The following is a 26,811-nucleotide window of genomic DNA, read 5'->3' as shown; positions in this document are numbered from 1 at the left end:
CCTTCTTCTTCTGGAAAATCATGATGTATGTGTATGTTTTTCACTTCACTTATGTCATCTTTCTACTTCCCTAGCCCAGGCCGAATTAGTAACCAAATATTAATTATAATTTGCCTCTAGGCAGCATTTTCAAAATAAGTACAAAACAATACAAAGTGTTGGGAACAGAGTAAATTCGTGGAGAGCAACATATAATCTTTATATAATGTTATAATGTACTATAATTATTATTTTAAAAATATTCCTGTATGGCCAGTCTTCCTTTTTTATTTATGCTGCTCCACTAACAACTTAATTTTCTTCCTTGTATTAATTCTAATCATAGTTATTTTTATTTAAAAAATTTTAAATTATAGCTTTCTTGAGATTCAATTCACATACCATAAAGTTCACCCTTCTAAAGTATACAGTTTAGTGGTTTTTAGTATATTCAGAGTTGTGCAGTCATCACCATTATCAAATTCTAGAACAATTTCATCACCCCAAAAGAAACTCCATACCCATCAGCTGTCACTCCTCATTCCCCTGTCTTCCTAACCTCTGGGTAACCACAAATCCACTTTCTCTCTCTATGGGTTTGTCTCTTCTGGACGTTTCATATAAATGGAATCCTATATGATATGTGGCCTTTGTGTCTGGTGTCTTTCGCTCAGCATGACTTGTGTTCAGGTTTCATCCATGTTGTAGAGTAGGTCTGTACTTTATTCCTTTTACTGCTGATCAATATTCCATTGTGTGGATAAACCACATTTTATCCATTTATTGGATGATGGACATTTGGGTTGTTTTCACCTTTTGGCTCTTATTATGAATAATGCTGCTAAGAACGGTGTGTACAATTTTTTTTAACACCTGTTTTCAATTCTCTGGGGTATATACTCAGTAAGAGAGTTGCTGTGTCCATGGTAACTCTGTGTTTAACTTTGGTAGGAATTGCTAACCTGCTTTCCTTAGTGGCTGCACCATTTTACATTCCCACCATCAGCATATGAAGCTTCTGATTTCTCCACATCCTCACCAATGCCTGTGCTTTTCTGTCTTTCTGATCCTCACCATCCTAGTGGGTGTGAAGTGGTATCTCTCGGTGGTTCTGAATTCCGGTTCCCTAATAACTAATGCTGTTGACATGGTGACTTTGTATACTTTCCAATGATAGATTCTGAAAGGGAAAGCGAGCAGGATTGCATCTGGTGCCTTAGGTCAGCCCTGATGTAGAATTGAGTAAATTCATCTGACAAATGTTTCATCTTTATCATTGTGGCGGTGATGTCATTACGAGAAAGTTCATGTGGTAAACTAGAAAGGATGTTTTGTTATTCTGGCTTCATTCAAAATTTTATAAATTAAAATTGGCAAATAATGATTAATCATCTAGTGCATGTGAATCAGGTTCTCTGGGAGATACAGAAGAGCCGTAGGTGGCCTGCTTCTGCCCCTGAAGGGCTTGCGATCAACCTGAACATACAGTAGATAGAAACTACTTGTCAGAAACAGTATACAGTAGATAGAAACACTCTCTTGTCAGAAAACCAAATTTTCCATCTTTATTTTTTTTTAAGATTTTATTTATTTGTTTGAGAGAGAGAGAGAGCGCAAAAGCAGGGGGTGGGAGGGGCAGAGGGAGAGGGAGAAGCAGACTCCCTGAGGAGCGGGGAGCCCGATGTGGAGCTCGATCCCAGGACCTCCAGATTATGACCTGAGCCAAGGGCAGACACTTCACCGACTGAGCCACCCAGGTGCCCCCCAAATTTTTCCTCTTTAAAATAACACAAGACAGGGTAAAGATTGTTTTGCAATAACCCAGAGAGCTCTTCAGGCCTGAAGCCTAGGTGTCTCCTTGGACTTCTCTCATCTCATTGCCCACTCACTCTTCCTCCACCACGCTTCCTTTTTTTTCTTAAGTTTTCATTTTAATCACCAGCTGCTCAACATGACAAGTTCACTCCTTAATCCCCATCACCTATTTTACCCACCCCACCCCCACCCACCTTCCCTCTGGTAACCATCTATTTGTTCTCTAGAGTTAAGAGCCTGTTTCTTGCTTTCTCTCTCTCTCTCTCTCTCTCTCTCTGTCTTTTCCACTTTTCTTGTTTGCTTTGTTCTTAAATTCCACATATGAGTGAAATCATATGGTATTTGTCTTTCTCTGACTGACTTATTTTGATTAGCATTATACTCTCTAGCTCCATCCATGCTGTTGCAAATGGCAAGATTTCATTCTTTTTATGGCTGAGTAATATTCCGTTATATATCTGTCCACTTCTCTTTATCCATTTATGTATTGATGAACACTTGGGCTGCTTTCATATCTTAGCTGTTGTAAATGATGCTACTATAAACATAGGGGTGCATGTATCCCTTTGAATTACTGTTCTTGTATTCCTTGGGTAGATACCCAGTAGTGCAATTGCAGGATTGTAGGGTAGTTCTATTTTTAACTTTCTGAGGACCCTCCATACTGTTTTCCACAGTGGCTGCACCATTTTGCATTCCTACCGACAGTGCACGAGGGCTCCTTTTTCTCCACATCCTGGCCTCATCGTGTGTTTCTTGTGTTTTTTATTTTAGCCATTCTGACAGGTGTAAGGTGGTATCTCATTGTAGTTTTGATTTGCATTTCCTTGATGATAAGTGATGATGAGGATCTTTTCATGGGTCTGTTGGCCATCTGGATGTTTTCTTTGGAGAAATATCTGTTCATGTCTCCTGCCCATTTTAATTAGATTATTTTGTTTTTTGGTGTTGAGTTATATAAGTCCTTTATACATTTTACATACTAACCCTTTATCAGATATGTCATTTGCAAATAATCTTCTCCCATTCAGTAGGTTGCCTTTTAGTATTGTTGATTGTTTCCTTTGAGATCGTGGGATCGTGATCCTTGGAGCTCGATCCCAGGTCTTTCCTGGGATCGAGCTCCACATCGGGCTCCCCGCTCCTCAGGGAGTCTGCTTCTCCCTCTCCCTCTGCCCCTCCCACCCCCTGCTTTTGCGCTCTCTCTCTCTCTCAAAGGAAACTTTGCAGAAGTTTTTATTTTGATGTGGTCATAATAGTTTATTTTTCTTTTGTTTCCCTTGCCTCAGGGGACCTTTCTAAAAAAAGTTGCTAGGGCCGATGTCAGAGAAATTACTGCCATGTCCTTTTCTAGGATATTTATGCTTTCAGGTCTCACGTTTAGGTCCTTAATCCATTTAGCGCATACTTTTTGTGTATGGTATAAGAAAATGGTCCAGTTTCATTCTTTTGCATGTTGCTGTCCAGTTTTCCCAACACCATTTGTTGAAGAGATTTTCTTTTTCCCATTGGATATTCTTCCCTGCTTTGTCAAAGATTAATTGACCATAAAATTGTGGGCTTATTTCTGGATTTTGTATTCTATTATATTGATCTATGTGTCTGTTTTTGTGCCAGTACCATACTGTTTTGATTACTACAACTCTGAAGTCCAGAATTGTGATGCTTCCAGCTTTGTTTTTCTTTTTCAAGATCGCTTTGGCTATTCATGGTATTTGTGGTTCCATACAAATTTTAGGATATTTTGCTCTAGTTCTGTGAAAAATGCTGTTGGTATTTTGATAGGGATTGCATTAAATGTGTATATTGCATTAAATGTGTAGATTGCTTTGGGTACTATAGACATTTTAACAATATTTGTTCTTCTAATCCATGAGCATGGAAGGTCTTTCCATTTCTTTGTGTCATCTTCAATTTCTTTCATCAATGTTTTATAGTTTCCAGAGTACAGGTCTTTCAGCTCTTTGGTTAGGTTTATTCCTGGGTACATTATATTTTTGTTGCAATTATAAATTAATTCCTTAATTTCTCTTTCTGTTGCTTCATTGTGGTGTATAGAAATGCAACAATTTCTGTATATTGATTTTGCATCCTGTGACTTTACTGAATTTGTGTATCAGTTCTACCAGTTTTTTGGTGGAGTCTTTGGTTTTTCTATATAGAGTATTATGTCATCTGCAAATAGTGAAAGTTTTAAGTTTTTCCTTACCAATTTGGATGCCTTTTGTTTCTTTTTCTTGTTTGATTGCTGTGGCTAGGACTTCTGGTACTATATCAAATAGAAGTTGTGAGAGTGGACATCCTTGTCTGGTTCCTGACCTTAGGGGGAAAACTCTTAAGTTTCCCCCATTGAGGATGATAATAGCTCTGGATTTTTCATATTTGGCCTTTATTATGTTGAGGTATGTTCCCTCTAAACCTACTTTGTTGAGGGTTTTTATCATGAATGAATGTTGTACTTTGTCAAGTGGTTTTTCTACATCTATTGAAATGATCATATGATTTTTATCCTTTCTCTTGTTGATGTGATGTAGCACGTTGATGGATTTGCAAATATTGAACCGCCCTTGCATCCCAGGCATAGATCCCTCTTGATCATGGTGACTGATTTTTTGAATGTGTTGTTGGATTCGGTTTGCTAATATTTTGTTGAGGAATTTTGCATCTATGTTCATCAGAGCTATTGGCCTGTAGTTCTCTTGTTTTGTGTGGTGTCTTTATCTGGTTTTGGTATCAGGTTAATGCTGGCCTCATAGAATGAGTTTGGAAGTTTTCCCTCCTCTTCTATTTTTTGGAATAGTTTGAGAGAAAAAATGTTAACCCTTCTGTAAACGTTTGGTAGAATCACCTGTGAAGCCATCTGGTCCTGGACTTTTATGTGTTGGGAGTTTTTTGAGTTTATGGACTGATTTAATGTCCTTGCTGGTAATTGGTCCATTCAAATTTTCTATTTCTTTCTGATTCAGTTTTGGGAAGTTATAGGTTTCCAGGAATTTGTCCATTTCTTCTAGGTTGTCCACTTTGTTGGCATATTATTTTTCATAATATTCTCTTATAATCCTTTGTATTTCTGTGGCATTGGTTGTTATTTCTCCTCCTTCATTTCTGACTATTTGAGTCCTCTCTCTCTCTCCTTTTTTTTATGAGTCTGGATAAAAGTTTATCAATTTTGTTGATCTTTTGAAAGAACCAGTTCCTGGTTTCATTGATCTGTTTTTTAGTTTCTGTTTCATTTATTTCTGTCTAGTCTTTATTATTTCCTTTCTTCTACTATTTTTATGTCTTGTTTGTTCTTCTTTCTCTAGCTCCTTTAGGCATAAGGCTAGGTTATTCATTGGAGATTTTTCTTGCTTCTTGAGGTGGGCCTGTATTGCTATAAACTTCCTTCTTCAAATAGCTTTTGCTGCATCCAAAGGTTTTGAACTGTTGTGTTTTCTTTTTGTGTGTATGTGTGTTTTGGTTTTCATTTGTTTCCATGTACTTTCTAAATTTCTTCTTTTATTTCCTGGTTGACCCATTCATTGTTTAGTAGCATGTTATTTAACCTCCATGTATTTGTGGTCTTTCTAGATTTTTTTTGTGTGTGTGCATGGTTGACTTCTAGTTTCATAATGTTGTGGGAAAAAAAATGCATGGTATGATTTCAGTCTTTCTGAATTTGTTGAGGCTTGTTTTGTGGCCTAATATATGATCTATTCTGAGAATATTCCATGTGCACTTGAAAATAATGTGTATTCTGCTGTTTTAGGATGGGATGTTCTGAATACATCTGTTAAATCCATCTGGTGCAGTGTGTCATTCCAAGTCATTGTTTCCTTGTTGATTTTCTGTTTAGAGGATCTGTCCATTGATGTAAGTGGGGTGTTGAAGTCCTTTAATATTACTGAGTAGCTCCTTTATGTTTGTTATTAACAGTTTTATGTATTTAGGTGCTCCCATGTTGGGTGCATAAATATTTACAGTTGTTGTATCTTCTTGTTTTATTGTCCCTTTTATTATTTTGTAGTGCCCTTCTTTGTCTCTTGTCATAGTCTTTGTTTTAAAGTCTTTCTTGTCCAATTTAAGTTTTGTTACTCTGGCTTTCTTTTGACATCCATTTGCCTGATAAATGTTTCTTCATCCCCTCACTTTCAATCTGCAGATGTCTTTAGGGCTAAAATGAGTCTCTTGTAGGCAGCATATAGATAGGTCTTGTTTTTATCCATTCTGTCACCCTATGTCTTTTGATTGGTATGTTTGGTCCCTTTCCATTCAAAGTAATTATTGATAGATATGTATTTGTTGCCATTTTATTACTTGTTTTGTGGTTGTTTCTGAAGATTTTCTCTGATTCTTTTTTGTCTTTCTCTCTTTCATGGTTTGCTGATTTTCTTTAGTGATATTTTTGGATTTCTTTCTCTTTATTCTTTGCATATTTATTAGTGGTTTTTGATTTGTGGTTACTATTAGGTTTGTGTATAACATCTTCTGCATATAGTAGTCTATATTAAGTTGATGGTCATTTAAGTTTGAACCCATTCTTTACTCCTCTCCCCGCCATGTTTTAGATACATGGCATCATATTTGACATCCTTTTATTTTGTGAGTTCCTTGGCTTATTTTTTTATAGAAATATTCATTTTTACTGCTTTTGTGTTTTCTACCTTCATACTGTCATTTTTGTCTTTCCAGTCAAAAATGTCCCTTTAGTACTTCTTGTAGGGCTAGTTTAGTGGTTATGAACTCCTTTAGTTTTTGTTTGTCTGGGAAACTCTTTATCTCTCCTTCTATTCTGAATGATAGTACTCGCTGGATAGGATATTCTTGGCTGCAGGCTTTTCCCACTCAGCACTTTGAATAATCATGCCACTCTTTTCTGGCTTGGAAAGTTTCTGCTGAAAAATCTGCTGATAGCCTTATCAGGTTTCCTTTGTATGTAACTGTCTTCTCTTGCTGCTTTTAATATTTTTTCTTTATCGCTAGATTTTGCCAATTTAATTATAATACATCTTGGTGTGGATCTGCTTTTGTTGGCTTTTGGCAGGGGGAGGGTTTCTGTGCCTCCTGGATCTGGATTTCTGTTTCCTTCCCCAGATTTGGGAAGCTTTCAGCTATTATTTATTTCTTCAAATAAATTCTCTGACCCCTTTTCTCTCTTTTCTTCTGGGACTCCTGTAATACAAATGTTATTACATTTGATGGAGTCGCTGAGTTCACTAAGTTTATTCTCGTTTTGTATAATTCTTTTTCCTCCTCTTTTGTTCAGCTTGATTACTTTCCATTACTCTGTCTTCTAGGTTTTTAATTCATCCCATTGCTTCTTCCAACGTGCTGCTCCTTCCATCAAGCGTGTTTCTCATTTCGTTTATCGAGCCCTTTATCTCTGCTCTGTTATTTCTTATCTCCACGTTAATGGTCTCACTGATGTCTTCCACTCTTTTATCAAGTCCGATGAGTATCCTTATGATCACTGCTTTAAGTACTCCATCAGGCATGTTACTTATATCTGTTTTGCTTAGATCTCTGGCTGTGGCCTTGTTCTTTTCTTTCATTAGGGACAAATTCATCTATCTTCTCATTTTGTCTAAGTCTCTGTGCCTGTTTCTCTGTGTTAGGAAAGTCAACTATGTCTCCTGCTCTTGAGAGTAATGGCTTTGTGAAGAAGAGGTCCTGTATTACCCTGCAGTACAGCGTCCCCTATTCACCAGGGCCTGATGATTCTGGGAGTATCTTCAATGTGGGTTGCATGTGCTCTGCTGTTGTGTCCTGGCCACGTTATCCTTCAGGCCAGCCATCTGCAGAGGCTCTCTTTGCCTTTTGTGAGCAGTGTTTGTTCTCTGGCCTGAATGTGTGAGTTTTGACTAAGTGTGCTCTGGTCTGCTTGTAAAATGAGACCTCTCACCACCACTGCCAGAACTGAGGCCCTTCAAAACTCCCAGGTCAGAAGATGTGGTGCTGGCATGCCGGAGTCCAGCTCCAGCTGGGGTGGGTCTCTCGTAGGAAAGGACGGCGTCGGCGAATGAGGAGACACAGACACAGGATCAGGTTGCAAGCATCTCCTCCTGACAGTCTTGGAGAAACTTTATTTATATGTTAGGATATTTTTGTTTTTCCAAATCTTAGATCATTTTCTGGATTACAGCCATAGCCTTCTTTCATTTTTCCTTTGTAATGATTAACATGACCTTTATTGATTTCTGCTTATTGGCTTTCGCTAAAACTAAAAAACAGTACACAAAGAGAAAGGTGCTAGGCAGAGCGTGACCGCCTTGTTATTTTGTTCTATAGAAACTAATTCTTCGTGGAATTAGTTTCATTATGATTGCTTAGATAGGCGTGACTAAGATGAGTAGTCACTTTATCATGAAACCCCAGAAATATTCCCACAATTATAAAGATTGCCATAAACAAAATGAAAGAGAATAGCAGGAGCCAGCTGTGGAGTCTCCTGTTTTCAGGATCGTCCCCCACACTTGGACTTTGTCAAACAGCATGAGTAGCTTGGCTCGCGCCACTGGCAGGTGTTTGGGCTGCTCTTCTAGTGGAGGGGGCCTGCCATGCTGGGACTGAAGCAATTGTAACTCGGAGGGGTGGTTCTTCCAGAATGGGGGATGGGGCTTGGTATAAGCAAGTTAGGTAGCCAGTGTCAGGACTGTGCTGCTTCCTGCAGGTGGCCCTGTGCTTATGCTGAGGGGTGGAGAAGGGAAATGATGCCTGCCAGTTCTTTTGTTCCTGGAACAGTCTCTGTGAATGCTGTCTCTCTGGGACACACTGAGATGAGTGAATAACCTCCTCATTGTGTGCTCCAGGTGCTCTTCAGATCACTGTTTCCATACTGTATGTCATGGCTGTTTGCCCAACCTTCTCTCCAAGGGCAGCCTCAGTGTCCTCCAGGCTCTCCCAGAGCCAAGCCCACTGACCTTTAAACTCTAGGCTTTAAGGCCTCCTGGTTGTCAAAAGTCACAAAATTTGGCCCCTCTCACTTTCTAAACCAATTGCTATGGGGATTCATTTTTCCCATGTACTCCCCTGTGTGCTAGTCTGTCTCTTGGCCTTCTCTGTGGACCGTGGCTCCCTCCCCACCACAGTAGCCATGATGTGTTTCTCTTTCAAGATGCATCTCTGCACTGCTTACCTTCTTCATTGTGGCCTCTTCTCCCCCTTTAGTTGTAGAGTTTGTTCTGCCTGTCTTCAGGTTGATTTCTGGAGTATTCAGAATATTTGATAGTTATCTAGTTGTATTCATGGGACAAGGGAAACCTAGGGTCCTCCTACTCCACCACCATCTGTCCATCCACTTCATCGCACTTCTTAGATTTGCTTCATTCTCTCCATCTATAGGCTGGCCCTGTTGGCCCAATACTCTTTGTTATTCTTTATTGGGCTTCCTTCTACCAGCTTCTACTTGCCCAGGGATATCACACATAGTCCCAGCTTCATTCATCATTGGAATGAAACTTTCCAGGGCCAGTGTTGGAGAGAAGCAAAGGAACAAACATCCTGGGTGGGAATTAGCTTCTACAGATGGCTTATAATTTGAAAAGCAGTCACAATTACTCTGGAAAATCCTGTGCATTATCTATAAAATACAATGGAGTTTGTAATTTGTTGACAAACATCTCTTAGTGGCCTTGATATTTATTTTGTAAATGCTGTAATGATACTGAGAGCAGAGAGATGCTTTCAGTAAGAAGCTCTGCCAGCTGAGGGACAGTCCCAAGGCTCCCCCTCACACATGAACTGCAGAACCACCTGTATCCTGTCTCTATGCCTCTTACTCTGCTCTTAAGTCTGTGTTCTTCTCATGCCCCTGCTCTTTTGTTGTATTTAGTGCAGTCCATAATGTACACTCACAAGTGCTGGGGCTCCATGTGTACACAGTCAGTATTTAGCAAGCAACATTTTGACCATAGCACTTTGCAGGCTAGTAGCCTGAAATGTTTGTTATGGTAGTGCTTATGATCTAGCACCTGCATTCATGATCGGCAAATGAATACCTGCCCTTCAAGACCCCTACTCCACAACCCCACCTAGTCACCCATATGTTATTACATTCCACTGGTGAAGTAAAAAAATTTTGTTTCTAGCCCTCCAATTTTAAAATCATCTTTTCAAATCTAAAAGTCTTGGCTCCCCTGGTTAAATCATGCACTCCTTTCCTTTAAAACACTGCTTTAAAATAACATTCTAGGGCGCCTGGGTGGCTCAGTTGGTTAAGCGACTGCCTTCGGCTCAGGTCATGATCCTGGAGTCCCTGGATCGAGTCCCGCATCGGGCTCCCTGCTCGGCAGGGAGGCTGCTTCTCCCTCTGACCCTCCCCCCTCTCATGTGCTCTCTCTCATTCTCTCTCTCTCAAATAAATAAATAAAATCTTAAAAAAATAAATAAATAAAATAAAATAACATTCTAGGAATAACCTTGTGTCATTCAATCATTCCAGTAATTCAGGCAGTATTTACATACTTCCTCATTTGTTATGCATGCCATATATGTATGTATATTCCTGGAAGCATAGATGCATATTATATGCTTGTTTTCAGTGTTTCATAGCTTTTCTCTTTTTCTTGCCCGTCCCCCGCCCACCCCCCACACACTTTTGCTTGATCTGACTCTCCCATTAAATAATAAACTCCTTGCAGTAGAGACAGTGTCTTCTGCCTCATCTCACATTCTTCATGGTACCTTATTATTCATCTTTGTGTATCCGAGCAATATCTTAAGCTATAGGCATTCTCCATTTTTCTAACTGAGAAGTAAAAGCCAATGGTCTTTGTTTTTCAGGTTCCATTTCTACAGCGGATCAGATGATATCATGCATGTTTGGAAATGTTGAGCCAGCTGAACATCTTCAATAATTTGTAACATGATCCTGGGCCATGGTTCAGATAAACATCAGTCATTATGGAAAACCATTCCACTCATCCACGGCTCAAGACAGAAAATACAAGGAGAATAATTGAAAATTCACTTGAGATGGACCAACTGTACAATTTACGAATATCCTTGGTTTTCAAATGGCTGTCTTTCACTTTTTCTCTAAACTTCTGCTCGGGATTTTTTAAATAGTTTTGTTAAATATCTCTGGAGCTAAGGCCCTAATTCTTTGGTGACATCTTGCTGTCATTTTTTTTTTTTTTATGTCCATTTGGACAAACTACTCAAGAGAATGAACCATACCACCCTGTTGGTGGCTGCCAGCTATGGTTTTTATGTGACGAGGTGGAAGCTTTTGACAATGATGCTGAGTTGACGTATAATGCATCTAGTTTTATGTAGTTCCAAATGCTTCCAAATGGCAATCAGGTGGGACAAATTCTAATGGCCAATTTTTTTGAAAGATTTTATTTATTTATTTTCAGAGAGAGACACAGCGAGAGAGGGAACACAAGCAGGGGGAGTGGGAGAGGGAGAAGCAGGCTTCCTGCTGAGCAGGGAGCCTGATGCAGGGCTCGATCCCGGGACCCTGAGATCATGACCTGAGCCAAAGGCAGACACGTAATGACTGAGCCATCCAGGTGCCCCTAATGGCCAATTTTTAAAAAAGAATACACTTTCTTACATCTGGAAGTTACTTTTACTTGGAGCCAAGGTGGTGCTATTTTAGGAAAATTATGCCTGACTTTATCTGAGCTTAAGAAAAAAAAAAAAAAAAGAGCACTGAATCACTCAGTAGGATGTTTACTTTTGCCAGAAGACTTAACTGACATTCAAGAAGCGATCCCAGTTTGCAGGTAATAGGCATGATTTCTGTGGCCTGCTGCATGCACTGCAGTGCTCCAGCACTTCAAGAATTACACTCAACAGCGAGAATCCACCAAGAAATGCTATCTTTTTCCTTTTTCTTCTTTACTCTGGGATGCAGAAGTTATACAAATTATTCATTTTTGATCTGACTAAAAATAATAAGGAAAAGAAGCAAATGTGAACCAAGAATGAGGAAAAACAGGACCATGTTCCTAAAAGTTAAATTGACAAGGGAAGGAAAATAGTACCCAAGGAAGCAATGGCAAGATAGCCCCAAACTGGATGGTGTGAACCTGAAAACTGTCTGATTTGAACCAACCCAGAAGTAATTCCTCTTGGATCTAAGAATATTGACATTGGAATGACCTAAGGAAAATTATGTCTTAATAGTTATTCTTGAAATGACAGTCCTGAGCCCTGAAGGGTGTTGGTAATTTACAACCTCTGTCCTGCTGACATCCATTGGCCCCATCAGAACACACCGAGGGCCACCACCTCAATGGCGAAGCTGGTGCCGGGGCATCTCACAGGCCCTGGGCTGCAGGCTTCCCACCAGAGAGGGTGGAAGGTTAGGAGGGAAGCAGTGAAGCACAGGGAAGTCATGTTGGTATGGTTTGCCAGCGTAGAATGTGGGAGAGGCAGGAAATCACCCTGCTTCCAGAACATGTGATCGTGGCAAGATCGAGGGGGTAGGGGGATGAAGGCCTGATGAATAAGGGAGCTTGCAGTTGGGGGGATTTTTGTCCCCACCCTGAGCAGCAGTCTCCCACCTTCCTGCTTTATGAGAATGTGTGTTCTCAGGCCTGTGACCTGCTGGACCTGGGCCCTTCCTGCAGCCTTCTGAGAGCTGCCTGGGCTGGTGGGTGAGTGGGCACTGTGTGCAGAGGGGAGGTCAGAAGGCACTTTGTGCCAGAGAGTGGGTGTGCTGGGGGAGGTGGCTTTCTTCTGACCCCCAGGGGACGTTCTGAGTGCCCTTCCCTGAATGTAAAGGAGAGGAAGTCTGGGTTTCGTGTCTGGATTCTAATGCTCTTCCTTCTGAGAAGGCTGGGCGGCCCTGGCCTGGTGACTGACCTCTGTGGAAGAATGGTGGGGACTGAATACCATGCCCAGGGCATGGGTCCCAGCTGCTGAGAGGAAACCTCTCTCTCCTCTTTCTTCACTAGATGAATTCTCAGGACTGGAGACTGATACCACAATACCCACGGAAGAGGTGTACGTTATCTATGACGAAGGTACCAGCTGATTTTACACAGTTTGGATTTGGACAGTTTCTCTCACTTTAATTACTAGGTGGATGATCTCCATTTTCCGAGTTTCCCTCAGAACTCTGGGCTGCATGGCAGTGCTCAAGGAAGGTGGTTGTACGCCAGCTTCCAAGTCAGCGCCCAGTACATATTTGATCCAAGGGAAAACAGTGGGCTTCATAGTGAATACAGCCTCCAGACAAGCCTCTGTGCCCCCCATTCTCTCCCCACCCCCCAGAACTCTGGAGCTGCTTGTCTGGGCCTCCACTTCCACTGCCATTTGTGAACAGGCTTGGTTCAACCCACAACTCCACTTCCTCTGTTGGCTCCTCTCATTGTTCTCTTTTCTCTCCTTTTCTAATTATGTAAGAAAATGCAGTGCTGTGGGGGCACCTGGGTGGCTCAGTCAGTTGAGCATCCAACTCTTCATTTGGGCTCAGGTCATGATCTCTGGGTTTTGAGATTGAGCCCCGCCTCAGGCTCCGCACTGGGCGTGGAGCCTGCTTGAGATTCTCTCTCTCTCCCTCTGCCCCTCCCCCTGCACCCCACCACCACCCTTACCCGCTGGTGCGCATGCCCATGTTCTCTCACTTTCTCTCTAAAAAAAAAAAAAAAGGAAGAAAGAAAGAAATGCAGTGCTATGTAAGTGTTTTTATCACAGAATCTTTTCAAGCAGGAATAAGCTTATAAGATTAAGAATGCAATATGCTGGGGTGCCTGGGTGGCTCAGTCGTTAAGCGTCTGCTTTTGGCTCAGGTCATGGTCCCAAGGGTCTTGGGGTCGAGCCCTACATCGGGCTCTCTGCTCGGCGGGAAGCCTGCTTCTCCCTCTCCCGCTCTCCCTGCTTGTGTTCCCTCTCTCACTGTTTCCCTCTGTCAAATAAATTTTAAAAATCTTAAAAAAAAAAAAAAAAAAGAATGCAATATGCCTTGGGTAGAATCTGGAGCCACCCTGTGATGGTTCTGTGGGTTTTATAAATTGCCTCTGCAGTTTTCCTGGGGGCATCTTGTCCCCACCGCAGGGCTGGTCTTTGATACTCAGGATATTCTCCCTTTTGTGCTTCCTTTCTGCTGTTACCTGCAGCTCCAGTGGCCTCAAAACACCGATGTGAGAATAATGTCACCTTTGATGCAGTTATAGTAAAGTTTGATACATTGGTTTCATCCCACAGTTTAAGAAAAACCTGACTTAAAAGAAAAACAACAGATGTCAGAAGAAAAAGAAAAGTTTCTTGGCACCTTTGAAAATATAAGCTCCTTTCTTATTTTCTTCTTATCTTTGAGCGGTTGAAAGGGAGCAGAGTCTTCTTTTTTAAATGTGAAGGGTTAGTTTTTTTAAAGGATTCATCCCACCCCCTCCCCAGAAAAGAAGCCCATACACAGAAGGTAAATTTTTTTAAAAAATCAAGTTTATTTTCTGATGTGAATCTTTTATGGCTCTAAAGGAGAAAATTAGGCAGAGCCTGTCAGTAACAGGAACATGCAAAACTGGATGAATTCTAAGGTTCTGTCCAGCTCTGATTGTAAAATCTCATTTTTCTGCTCATATGTGTTTCCTTTTCCTCTTCCTTTCTTTTTTCTGCAGCTGCTTTCCTGAGGGGACTGAGGTAGGAGGAATACTGTTTCATTGGGACCAAATTACATTCAAGCACAGCATTTATTTTGGCTGTGTGTGTGTGTGTGTGTGTGTGCTTTAATCTTGGGTTGAATGTTGGCCGTACATGGTGCCCCTTTTCTGGAAGGGCCCAGTGCAAAGCCTTCATATCATTTCAGATTATGAATTTGAGACCTCGAGGCCACCGGCTACCACCAGGCCCTCCACTACAGCTGCGGTGTCTGAGGTCATCCCGCCAGAAGGCTCCATTAGCTCCTTTCCTGAAGAAGAGTTGGATCTGGCTGGAAAGAAACGATTTGTTGGTAAATAGAACTTCCTTAATTGGAGAAACGTGGGTTTTTAACTTTTTTCTTTGAGGAAGAGCGTAACTAATTTCTTGGCCTGGCTGAGGCAGCACATTTGGAGCAGAAGTTTTCCCGGAGTGAAGTTTCCATTTGGAGTGACTCTGAGTCAGTCCTGCTCGAAGGCACATTAGCTTGCTTTCTGCAGGAGTCAGCGGAGGGGGCTGTGCGGGAGACCGTTTGGTATCCAACCAAATAGAACTTGGAGAGGCTGCCTCGTATAAACCAAGGGTAAGGAACACTTGTAAACGTCTTCAGGACCAGAGAACATGACTGTTTTTGTTGTAGCAACTTTTCCAAGATGGGGCTTCCACTGAGACTCACCTATACATTGTTAAGTTCTTCCTGAAAGATGAGCAGTTTTTACCGAATTGAGCTGCTGGTGCCTCTTATGGTCCCACAGAACCAGAGCTGGGTTCTCCCATTGTTTCCTGTAATTTCCATTAGCCTCGGGGACTGGGGATCCTAGAATTTTACTTGACTCTTCTTTCTCAGTTATTAAACAATTTCAAGAGGAAATTCTATTTCGCTCAACTGTGCTTCACTCCCTTTGGGAGTCTTCTTTTCCCATGCCCTTAATGAACTTCACTAACGAGACCGTTAGATTAGTATTATGGAGTGGAAAAAAATATTACTAAGTGGAGACAGGTAAAAGCTTAAACCAATATAACACTTTTCTGTTTCCAAAACAAATGTTCTGCCATAAGCAGAGAACAGCGCTTGCCAGCCGAGATGTCGTATTGAGTGTCTGAATCTCATGTGCTTGAAGAACAAGAATATTAATTTGAGGTAGCATTCCTGAGGCAAGCGCTAATGCTGGCCGGCCCCTGGCATTAAGCAGGCTGGCTGAATTTGCTGAATGTTCTGGTTGTCCTCTCTGTGGCTCCCTGACAGGAATGAAAATGCTTTCATCACTATCGTTTGCTCTTCCACAGAACTCTTCTCAAGATTGAAAGGCTTACTATTGTCCGGCTATTTTCCTACGTCTGTAACTCTACAAAGCATAGTAGATTACTCTCCAGAACTTCCTGATTAGATCCATCGACAGGCTCTCAAGGCCTCGTTTTATACAAATTATTGGAAAATAGAGGGTCTAAAAATTGCTTTTAGTCCCACCAAGAATGAGAACCTGTACCAAAAGATGCAATGGAATATTTAGAAAGTACTAGAAATTGTTACTTGAAAGCACTTGAGAATCTTGCATGTATGAGGCCCCAGCTCCAATTCCTTGACATTTCTATTTTCTTACAGAGCATATATAATAAAGAGGTGTGGGCTGGAGGTAGAGTCTCCTGTTTGACCTGAGCTTCATGGGCCCTCTCAGCATCAGTAGGCTCAGCTGGAACATGGGATATCAGTCCATGTCCTGCTTTATTCCCAGGGCTTGTATCCACTGAGATAATGTGTATAGAAAACCTTGAACCTGTCTGTAAATGTGAGTAGCTGTATTGTACTTACAGTAATGTTGTAAAGGCTGTTCAGGCCTGGCCTTGTGTAAATATCCCTGATGGTTATGGGTATCTCTGAAGCTCTAGGGAAGGCCACCCAGGACTGAAGGCTAGAAGTTGTATATCCTGATCGGGGTATTTTTTTTTTTTTTCTGGTTCCAAGACAGTCTAAGGAGTGAACGGTGCCGAGAGAGCTCTAGTTAAGTGTCAGCTAGGCCCGATTCATACCTTTCCAAATGTCTGGGCGTACAAATGGCAGAATGCCACAGACTTATACTACATTGAATTATAGTTTGGGGGGTCTTTCAAAATTACTTTGAAGACATAGTCATTGATGTTGATGGGGCAACAGGATCTTTTGAAACTACTAGATTGGAAGATGTGTGGATCCATTAAGGAGAGCTAAGGATGTGTTTCTGGGTTTAGCATCGGGCTGATGGCACTGGAGCCTCTGTCTAGCAGGGAAAGACTGAATGGTAGGTCTGCTCCATGGAGTAGACATTATGTTTCTGCCTCTAGAGAAAGCTTTCAACAATACAATTGGCTGTCTGTCTTCTTTTCCAGCTCCTTATGTGACATACCTAAGTAAAGACCCATCAGCCCCATGTTCTCTGACTGATGCTCTGGATCACTTTCAAGTGGATAGCCTGGATGAAATCATTCCAAATGACATGAGGAAGAGTGACCTGCCTCCTCAGCATCCCCCCCCGCAACATCACTGTGGTCGCTATGGAAGGCTGCCACTCATTTGTCATTGTAGACTGGGACAAAGCCACCCCAGGAGATGTGGTAACAGGTGTGTCCAAGGCAGATGCTCAAAGTTCTCTTTGATCTGTAGGTGGAAAATATCGGTCCCAGGATGTCTCCAAAGCATCTCAGACTCAGCATATCCAAAATCAAACTCATGACTCTTCTGATTCCCAAACCTGCTCATCTGCATTTCCTATCTCAGAGAATGACCGCACTCCCCAACTCATTTCTGTAAGCATGGGATTGTCTTCAAATCTTCTTTAATTTCCCCCACCATATTCAATTCATCACTGAATCCTATCAATTTTACCTTCCAGGTTTCTCATGAACCCATCCATTTCTCTCCATTAACTACCAAGTTAACTTGGGCTGTTGCCACCTGTCATTTGGATATTACAGTAGCCGGCTGGCTGGGCCACCCGATCCACACCCCCCCATACCTGACCCATCTCACACTGCACCAGAGGGAGGCATTGAAGGCAGTCTGATTGTGCCACCCTGTAATGTTTTCCCCTTTCTTTTAGAATGAAAAGCAAAAACCTGCATGGCCTAAGGGCACTGAATATTTTCTCTGCTCCGTGCTTCTTTAGCTTCATCTCATGCTTTAACGTCTCTCTAAGACTCAGTTTTCTCATGTGTCAAAATGGGGATAGTGATGCTTACATACTAGGAGCAGGAGAATTAATCAAAATAAAACTTGGTTGAATGTGTTTGGAATGTTTGGCTCATGGGAAATACCTGACGGATGTTCTCTTCCTTTGTGTATAACATAGGAGACTGTAGAGGATACGCTGAGCCATGACTTCACTTGGCCTTCTGAGGCCTCCTTGAAGGCTGGGCAGGTGTCAGGGCCCACTGGGGTCCATTCATAGCAGAAAAGGCAGAAGGAGTTGCCTGACTACTGTCCCTAGACATCGAGGTCAAGGGCAGGCACAGATCTTCAACAACTAGCAATCAAAGGAGAGCCTTCACCAACTGGGTGAAGAGACCACTGCGAGTCTGGGGTCTTTCAGTCCCACACACGTGTGCGAGTGCATGCACGTGCACACACACACACACACACACGCACAGCACTCACCATCAACAGTTTTGTTGTTTCATGTAAGGACAGTTGTATATATCTCTGCCAGGAAATTCTTAAATACTTGTTTGGAGGTCACTGCTTTTCCTCTGTCGCCTTTTACTCTGTGCTGTCAAGGTTGGTCAAGGTGATTAGTTCTGAGGAAATGTGGGAGATAAAGAGAAGGAAGAGAAGTAGGGAACCAGTAGTTGTCAAGAAGTGTGTTTAATTTTGTTATCCACATCTGAATTCACAAGAAGGTACCAATGTTATACCCAGACACAACATGCAGCTTGGTCCCGTTCTTGAACTTTTCCCTCAGATGGCAATGCCTCTGGGCCATGGCCTCCTCCCCATCCTCCTCCATCGGGCATGCCTCTTGGGTGATGTGGTTCCTTGATGCTCAGTGGGTCCTTCTCTATCTCCTCTTGCAGGTTACCTGGTTTACAGTGCATCATATGAAGACTTCATTAGGAACAAGTGGTCCACTCAAGCTTCCTCAGTAACTCATTTGCCCATTGAGAACCTGAAGCCAAACACAAGGTATGATGTGTCAGTCATTAAAGAGAGAGAGAGAGAGAGAAACCTGTGTGTGTGGTCACAGATATCCTCAGGTTGAAAGTGAAAAGATCAATGAAAAGGTTTTATGATTTATTTTGTAGTCTCTGTTTACTTTTCATAGAATATCAATGAATACCCACCATATGTCATTATATTTCTCTTAGAGGAAATTACTGTTTCTATTATAGTTGTTAGTCTATTGTGTTTATATTTTGTTACCAATTTTCCAGAGACTAAACGGTACCTGCCTCTGGGGAAAGAAAGGTTGTTCTGTTTGTTGAAAGGGACTTGGATCCATGTGCAGGCACCCAGGTGGTGGCATTAGGCAGCACAACCTTCATATGTGACATTAATGGGGCAGCAATTGCTAAACATATTAGTTAACTGGTACTCACATTCTATGATGTGGAAGTTCAGACCATTTAGAAGGATGCATTTTACACATTGATAAGGTTACAAACATGTCTTGCTAAGCTGGGCGGTGGTTGGCTGGCCAGAGGCCTATCTGGGAGCCAGAGTTTGTGATGCTTCGTGTGAAATCTACAAAACTTGTTCCCACGGTTACAAAGAGAGTGAGTGTGCATTTCCTCTTTCAGCTATCTGGTTTTGATAGTAATGATCATCAGGAAAGCTTTCCGGTGAAAATGGGCAAAGCACGTGAGGGTCAAGCATGGTGTGCGTGTAAACCAGCTCTCTGGGGAAAAAAAAAAGTCCCTGGTTTATGGTGCTTACCATTTTCTGTAGTGTGAGCATTCCCACCATGGCCAATTCCAGCCTTCCAGGGGGCCTGCTGGATTCTTGAATATATAATGATTGTCTCTTTCATGCCCGTGCAAATGAGTGCAGCACCCCCAAGGTCACATCAAGCCCCATATTTATGGAGCAAAGAGCTCTAAATGGTGTGTCTGTGGCCTGACTCTCATTTCCTATATAGTTGGAGGAACATGGAGAAGGTTGAAACAAAATACTCTCCTTAAACAGAAATGTGCCGAAAGGGCATAGAAACTAGTTAATAGCCCTGGGTACTTCTGAACTAGCTGAGAACTTTCCTCAGGGCATTGGAGGTTCCGTGTGGGCTCATCTGAGCTAAATGTTCACAAACTATTATCAATTTGAGGATTTGGCAAATAAAAAGCAAGGAGCAAAACAGGAAACTGAGAAAGCTCTTTTCTTTATGTTTCCCTAATCGTGAGGAAAGATGGATTAATTAAAGCAAACAAAAACAACACATTTAAGACAGTGGAGTCGACACCCAGTTTTCTTTACTGTGTGCAGAGTGACGGTACTTCCCCAGCACAGCCTCAGCATCCCAAAGCTGAAAGAGGCACAGGAGAGGTTTTGCTGCATGGCTCCTTGTAGTGGAACTTGAATCCCCGTCTCCTGACCACCCCCCCTACCCTTCCTGCCAATGTTCTTTCTACAACTTTTGCTGCCAGGCTGATCTTAAGTTTTGAGTGTCAGGAGATGGTTATGTAAGATGAAGGTGTATTCATTCTTTCAGCAGGTATGAAGGAGTGCCCCCAATTCCTTCTATACGTACTTGGTGTTTGCTCTGCACCAGGCACCAGGTTATGCACTGAGGGTAGAACGGGGGTTTGGAGCAAGAGTGGGTCGATGTGGTCGGGGAGGTGGACTATAAAATACAGAGGAACTGTCCTCACAGAGCTCACAGTTTGGTAGAGACAGCTTGTTTAGCAAAAGCATAAATATAATCACCAATCCATACCCTGAGGGAGACCTTTTTCCTGAGCTTGTGGGGAGGGGTGGGGTAGTCAGGTGAGCTTCCCTGGGGAAATAGATAAGCAGCTGTGAACTTGAAGAAGGTGGGTGGGGTGAGGCCAAGTTGTTCTGGGCAGAAAGGATGTCTAACAGCATGGTGTGTTCTAGGAAGGAAAGGAGGCCAGGATGGTGGGAGCCTGGACAGGCTGGTCCCAGAGGGCCTTGGGAGTCCCTTGTGGCTTCTCTCCTACCCTCCATCTACATTTAGTGCCCTGATAGCCAGGCTGGAAACAGCAGGTGCTACTCTAGCCTTTTCTCTGGGATGCCTGTCGATTATTCCTGCTTCTGATGGAGGGCACTGACAGGGGCACAGAACACTTGGGGCTCCTCTACACAGATTTCCTCAAAACCCCTGTCAACAGCCTGGTGGAAGGGTGCTCATTGTTTCCCTGCTTTACACTGATACAGAGCATCTCCGGAGGGCCCACGTTAGTGGTCCAGGTCCTTCTCCCACAGAGGCTCTGTGTCCCTGTTGTTAGCACCGTCCTCGGGGCTTCTCAGGAACCTACCTCCAAGTGTCTGTGGGAGACACAAGAAGTCAGTCCCCTCAAGATGAACCAGAATGTCAGACACCAGCTTTGGTTCTTTATAACTCAATCTTGTGTTTGACTTTACATGGACATGGCCCACCTTGTTCACCCAACTCAGTCCCAGACCACTTTCTGGAATCTGCATATTTCATCCATACTTCAAAGCACAAAGATTGAGACTGTGGGGGGTTATTCAAAAGAAGGTGCAAGAGCTTATGTGAGAAGGAAAGGCATGGATTGCTCTTGTTACTTGGGTGAGGCAGATACTATTCAGAGTATGGCATCTGTATTTTAGTTTCTAGAAGAAGTTTAATGTGGTTTGGAAAATGGGAACCTTACTTTCCCCCATAATTTCGTGTTTTTCAGCTTCATGTATTTAAATTTGCTTTGACACATTAGGTGAGGTTCAAATGGAATTATGTCTTTGGAATTGGGTCGTGTGGGCTTCGCTGGAGGACAGAGGAACTCCAACGGTCTCCCTCAGGGTATGGATTGGTGATTATATTTATGCTTTTGCTAAACAAGCTGTCTCTACCAAACTGTGAGCTCTGTGAGGACAGTTCCTCTGTATTTTATAGCCCACCTCCCTGACCACGTCCACCCACTCCTGCTCCGAACCCCCGTTCTACCCTCAGTGCATAACCTGGTGCCTGGTGCAGAGCAAACACCAAGTACGTATAGAAGGAATTGGGGGCACTCCTTCATACCTGCTGAAAGAATGAATACACCTTCATCTTACATAACCATCTCCTGACATTCAAAACTCAAGATCTCTGTGTGAACAGAGAAAGTAGATGAGGAGGAACACTTGGGTTTCAGTGGGGAGACAGAATTGATACAGCGAAGGAATCAGACCGGTCGGGCATCCTGTACCCTCTCCACAATTGTAGAGCCGTGATTCCCTCTGTGGACCTTGGGAACTGGTGTCAGGACCAGTTGAGCAATGGCTTAAGAAATGCTCAGCAGAAACGTCTCATGTAGCCTCTGAGGATGTATCATTCCTTAGGTTTTGATTTCCCTTTTTTTTTTTTTTTTTTTTTTTAAAGATTTTATTTATTTATTTGACAGAGAGAATGAGACAGAGAGCACATGAGAGGGGGGAGGGCCAGAGGGAGAAGCAGACTCCCTGCCGAGCAGGGAGCCCGATGCGGGACTCGATCCAGGGACTCCAGGATCATGACCTGAGCCGAAGGCAGTCGCTCAACCAACTGAGCCACCCAGGCGCCCCTGATTTCCCTTTTTAAGGAAAAAAAAAAAGTATCTGTAAAGTTTGACCGGTATCATTGATGTATGCCAAGCCCACTGCCTGCAGAATTTTGCCTTAAATAACTCCATAACCACTGAATAAAAGTATGCATAATTGGGAAAACACGGACTGCTGAGCGAATTATTTGGAAACGCATATGTTCTTAATTGTGCATATCTTTTTTAAAAATGAAATTTAAAAAGGATTCTCTTCTAAATGAGATGTGAATGACTCTTGAAAGGCTGAAAAGAAGACTAAATTTACCAAATGAGCCTTTCTTTGCTCTCTGTTTAATCAAACCCAAAGTCAAATATTTCTGTGTAACTGTGAAGCCTGAGGCTCCCTTGGGTGATCTCAGGAGCTCCGGAGGCTTGGCCCCAGGACAGTGGTGTAACAGACATATGCCTTTGCTCTCCGAATAAATAATCCACCTTTCTGAAAATTTAGTGCATTTTAATTAGTGCATAGAACCTGTGTGCCAAGACTGACATAGGAAAAGACTTGTTAGGAACTCTCTGAAATGGCAGAGAGCCACCCCTGACAGGGGTTTCTTACCCTTTTCTTCACCTGTGAGTAGCTCAGGGCTTTGAGAGCACAGATAATGTCCGGTGTCCCAGAGGTAAAGGAAACACGAAGATTAACAGTGCATATAGTGGGTCACAGCTGCGGTGTTGGTCTCTAATATTACTTAACCACCCCTTTTGTCCTGTATCTCATAAGAGCACAGAGCAAGATGTTTGGGGACTCCCCACCCACTCAGCCTCTCAGTCTCCCTCTAGACAAACAAGTACATTCTCTGTTCCAAGACAAGGATAAATCTGACAGCAAAACCTCTCCCGGTCTTTTCCACTTCCCCTTCTTGGACTTGCTTCTCTTTCCTGGAGGCACAGAAGCTCGAAACTCAGTGACTTTTAAAGCTCCAGAGCCAACCATAGCACTTGTCATGCGCCCAAGACATCATTGTCATGTTCATTTCACTGAGGAGGCCAACCTCGGGACTGGCTCGCCTTCCTTCCGCCAACAATGAGTTGCATCGTTACTGGATCAAACAGCTTGCTTTTTCATACGGAGTCCAGTGATAAGAATTAGGTTAAGTTTGAATTTTGCTCTGTAAGTGTTTTGCTGCTCCAGTTTCTCCCGCTTGAGCTGTGGAACTCTGGTGGGATGAGAGCAGGATGAGAGAGGCATCCATCCACATGGGGCCACGCAGCCGTGATGCCCTAAGGAACATACGCTCTCTACGTGACTTCTTTGCCCAATATGCTCCTTCTGATGCCATCAGCCACGTGAGTCAATGCTGTGAATTATATTATTTTGAAAAGTTATTGGAAAATGCGGAAGTTCAGAAAAAAATATGAATAGCAGCGATGTATGCATTTGTTACAAAATAACACTCAAACCCTGCCACAGAGTAAGTGCTCAGTAGTTTGGGAATCTGTCTTATTATACAGAAATTAAACAAGCTTCTCTTTCAAAAAAATGTTTTCTTCCAATTTCAGGTATTATTTTAAAGTTCAAGCCAAAAATCCACATGGCTACGGACCCATCAGCCCTTCGGTCTCATTTGTTACAGAATCAGGTATCTGCGACTTCACATTCTCATTTTTTGCCTTTTCTCAAAGACAAATAATTTGGAATCATGACTACAATAGAATAAAAACTGAAGAAGTAAAGTCCTTATTTTTCTATTTAGTGAGTTCATATTGGATATCACTTTATAAAATAAATATCATTTTCTTTGTGCTGTGTTAAAATCTGGATAATAAAATTTAAAAAGTAATCTTCATTGGAGCTGCCTGGGAAGTGGAAAGGTCACATTCCAATGAAAGGAAAAAATCTAGTTTTCAACCATGTGGGAAAGATAAGTTTGAATCTCTCTGTAAAAGATTTAGTTGCAGAGCTAATTTTTTTTTATTAAAAACAGCTGAAGAGCATAAATGCCATGTGGCCTCAGAGGTATTTGCTTCTTCCAATTAGTCAGGTCTCCAAGATGGTTCTTTCACTAGGAGACAAAGATGTCCTAATACGGAGAGTTTAATTGGAATATTACCCAATCTTACAAGCAGTGTTACTCGGAGGATGGCCCTGCTCTGGGGGATGCTGGTATACAGAGCTCTCCAGCCCTCTGTAAGATGCTCCTGTGGTCGTGGTCTGACCAGTGTGCCCAGAGCTGGCCATGGGGACAGTCCTGGGTGAACAGCCTTTCCACACAGGAAACCACACTGGGAGCTGGTCCCTATGCCTCTAAGCCAAGCCACCTTCAGAGGTCGGGCTGAACCAGCTGTGCACTAACCTTGCTCCACCTTCTATTTGGTTAGATTATTTCCCACATATAGCTTGATCCCAGAATATTGATCATTGGAAGATATTTTTAAGTGTGATGCTTTGAAATCTACCGAATCACAATAAGTGGGAAAAAAAATAAAATCTTTTGTGAGAATATGCTTCATATTGGAAATGTTGGCAAAGGACCTCAAAAGTGTTTTCATTTAAAAAATGTGTTCCTCATTAGTAATTAAGAAAGTCAAAGAAAACCATTTTCAAGGGTTAATTTGCTAAAGTAGGGGACGTGTCTATGTTCATGGCTACATTTCCTAAAAAGAGAATGGACCTTTGGCGACTATCAGAATTAACATGATATAAGTCTGTAGAAAAAAAAAATTCAAATCTAGAAAGCGTTAAGAAATTGGCCCCAAATCTGAGAATAGAAATATAAATGTAATTTCTGAGACCGCAGTATAAATTGAAAAATACGGCTCTCTGCTATCCCCCTCCCAAGAAGAGCCTCACCATGCTCCCACCTTATCCTTTTGTGGTCTCCAAAGGGTGGGTGACAGCATTCCAGGGCCCCCCCATGCAGACCTCTTTTACCATCAGCTCCCTGGAGATCCTCATGCATCTGACAATTGACAGTTGTCAAAAGTTGACAATTCGACAGTTACTTGAAATTTGACAATTATTTGCTCTGGCCATCTTCACTTTATTCAGTCAGTTTGTTCAAGTTTCTCCTGCACTTTTCACAACCCTGCTGTTGAGCAACAGGAAAATTATCAGGTAATTGCCAAACATAAAAATACACGAAGTAAACGCATATGTCAGCACGGGCTGCAGCAAGGGGTCAGCTTTCCATGTTGTTTGTGTTGCGCTGTTGTTCTATATGTCCCCCCCCGCCCCCCTCCAGCCTGGAGCATTTGAGATTGTTTCAGCGGACTATTGAAACTTAAGAGTAGGAGAGCAAAATGAGCGTTTACACTTAGAGCTAACAGTAGGTCGCTCTTCTGTGGTAGTGAGTGAATGGTCTGTACAAAGGAGCAGCTCAAGGGAGATTTGGGGTGATGGAAATATTCTGTATGCTGATTGTAGTAGGGTTCCGTGAATCAGTGCATGTGTTGAAACTCACAGGATATTTACCATAAAAGAGTAGTTTTACTCCATGATAATTTTTCAAAAAAAAAAAAAAAGAATTATTTTATAAAAATGAACTTTTTTCTAAAACAGAATTCCTTAAAAGCTAGTTCCATATTTTCTTTTTTTTAAAGATTTATTTATTTTTAAATTTTATTATGTTAGTCACCATACAATTCATCATTAGCTTTTGATGTGGTGATCCACGATCCATTGTTTTTGTGTAACACCCAGTGCTCCATGCAGTACGTGCCCTCCTTTTTTTTTTTTTTCTTTAAGTGGAATGGTTTTTGGGGTTTTTTTTTTAATTTTATTATGTTATGTTAGTCACCACACAATACATCATTAGTTTTTGATGTGGTGATCCACGATCCATTGTTTTCATATAACACCCAGTGCTCCATGCAGTACGTGCCCTCCTTAATACCCATCACCGGGCTAACCCATCCCCCCACCCCCCTCCCCTCTAAAACCCTGTTTGTTTCTCAGAGTCCATAGTCTCTCATGGTTCATCTCTCCCTCCAATTCCGCCCCCATTTTTCCCTTCCTTCTCCTAATGTCCTCCACGCTATTCCTTATGTTCCACAAATAAGTGAAACCATATGATAAGTGACTTTCTCTACTTGACTTATTTCACTTAGCATCATCTCCTCCAGTCCCATCCATGTGGATGTAAAAGTTGGGTATTCATCCTTTCTGATGGCTGAGTAATGTTCCATTGTATATATGGACCACATCTTCTTAATCCATTCATCTGTTCAAGGGCATCTCAGCTCTTTCCACAGTTTGGCTATTGTGGACATTGCTGCTATGAACATTGGGGTGCATATGGCCCTTCTTTTCACTACATCTGTGTCTTTGGGGTAAATACCCAGGAGTGCAATTGCTGGGTCATAGGGTAGCTCTATTTTTAAATTTTTGAGGAACCTCCACACTGTTTATTTTTAGAGAGAGAAAGAGAGAAAGAGAGTTGGGGGTAGGGGCGGAAGAAGAGGGAGGGAGAGAATCTCAAGCAGACTCCTCGCTGAGCGTGGAGCCCAACTCGGGGCTTGATCTCACAACCCTGAGATCACGACCTGAGCTGAAACCAAGAGTCAGATGTTTCACCAACTCTGCCACCCAGGTGCTGCCATATTTTCTTAAGTGGCATTACTTGGGCTAAGATACAGATGTTTTACATACAGCTTTATTGAGATGCAAGTGGCATACAGTAAGCTGCATGTAAGTGTACAACTCAGTGGGTTTTAAAGTATGTTTACCGCCTTGAATCCATTGCCACAATCACACTAGTGAACATCATTGTTACCCCTACATGC

At 42.2% G+C, this 26,811-nt stretch overlaps 1 protein-coding gene across 1 annotated transcript in view; it reads left to right on the top strand.

The window, feature by feature from the left end:
• The window catches only part of FNDC1 (fibronectin type III domain containing 1), a 102,294-nt gene that overhangs the window by 68,394 nt on the left and 7,089 nt on the right, over nucleotides 1–26,811 (top strand). Inside the window, 6 exon segments of the mRNA XM_021693192.2 lie at nucleotides 12,681–12,749; nucleotides 14,534–14,677; nucleotides 16,729–16,865; nucleotides 16,867–16,960; nucleotides 18,409–18,517; nucleotides 23,590–23,669. Of these exon segments, the coding sequence (XP_021548867.2) occupies nucleotides 12,681–12,749; nucleotides 14,534–14,677; nucleotides 16,729–16,865; nucleotides 16,867–16,960; nucleotides 18,409–18,517; nucleotides 23,590–23,669 (633 nt within the window).

Source organism: Neomonachus schauinslandi, chromosome 8 (genome assembly GCF_002201575.2).
Source record: "Neomonachus schauinslandi chromosome 8, ASM220157v2, whole genome shotgun sequence".
Lineage (NCBI taxonomy): Eukaryota > Metazoa > Chordata > Mammalia > Carnivora > Phocidae > Neomonachus > Neomonachus schauinslandi.
The sequence above is the reverse complement of the archived record's forward strand: the minus strand, read 5'-3'. Positions and strand labels throughout refer to the sequence as shown.